The sequence below is a fragment of the Emiliania huxleyi genome, assembly GCF_000372725.1.
Source record: "Emiliania huxleyi CCMP1516 unplaced genomic scaffold EMIHUscaffold_5, whole genome shotgun sequence".
NCBI classification, from domain to species: Eukaryota; Haptophyta; order Isochrysidales; family Noelaerhabdaceae; genus Emiliania; species Emiliania huxleyi.
Genome location: NW_005198244.1, coordinates 96,086 through 96,972, shown reverse-complemented (window position 1 = coordinate 96,972; position 887 = coordinate 96,086). Strand labels below are relative to the sequence as shown.

General features: G+C 67.6%; 1 protein-coding gene across 1 annotated transcript in view; it reads left to right on the top strand.

The window, feature by feature from the left end:
• Window positions 1–137: 137 nt before the first annotated feature.
• Window positions 138–887, top strand: part of EMIHUDRAFT_432459 (cytochrome c oxidase subunit VIb) — a 1,419-nt gene continuing 669 nt past the window's right edge. The window contains exons 1-4 of the mRNA XM_005766867.1: window positions 138–227; window positions 480–506; window positions 575–607; window positions 680–722. Coding sequence (XP_005766924.1) covers window positions 154–227; window positions 480–506; window positions 575–607; window positions 680–722 — 177 coding nt within the window. The 5' untranslated portion in view covers window positions 138–153. The remainder of the gene's footprint in view (window positions 228–479; window positions 507–574; window positions 608–679; window positions 723–887) is intronic.

Here is an 887-nt window from a genome sequence, read left to right as displayed (position 1 = left end):
GATATGTCCCCCGGCGGCCACTGGAGCCTAGCTGGCGGTCCCAGCGAGAGGGCTCAGCTAGCAGCGATCCCGACCAGACCGACCCGATCCGCTCGCAAACCTCCTCCTCTCACAGCCGCCGCTCCCCCCCCTTCGCACAGAGGCGCCGGAAGGATGACCGTCAAGCTGGAGACTGCGCCGCGCGACCGGAGGGTGCCGACGCAGAACCAGGCCAAGGCCTGCTACATGTGCGCGCACAGCGCCGCGCCTCCCTCTCTCCCGCGACCACGACACGCCCCTCTGAGGCTGCGGACACACGCTGTTTCTGCGCCTCTCTATGCTGCTGCCTCTCCCCATTCGCGGCGTCTATCGCGGCTGCTGCCTGCCCCTCTCCTCCTCTCCCCCTCTCCGCGGCGTCTGCACCCTGCACGCCGCGAAGCCGCCCGTCGCCACCGCCACTCACGGCGACCTTGCCACCCTCCTCCCCCCGTCGCTGTCAGGTATTACAACTCTTGGCACCAGTGCAAGTGCCCCCTGCTTGAAAGGACGGCGTGGTGCGGAGGGCGCCTCTTCACACGGCGTCCGCTGCGAGCAGGTACGACTTCTCCGAGGACGAGCCGCAGTGCAAGCGCCGAACCACTCGCGCTGCCGCGGCCCGAGGCGTGACCGGCGCCTCTTCACGCCTCCCGCCTGTGAACAGGAAGCTAAACACGTGGGCGCACGCGATGTGCCCCGACGAGTGGGTGCGTGCAGCACCACCCCCCCACCCCGAATGTCGCGCTATGCGCTCTTCTTCTTCTGCTCCACCGTGCGTTGCTAGATTGCGCCCTAGACATCCACCGGATGCACCTTCCAGGTCGCCGTCATACTGTCTCCGTGTATGATCGCCGACTGGGCCTACTGCTGCT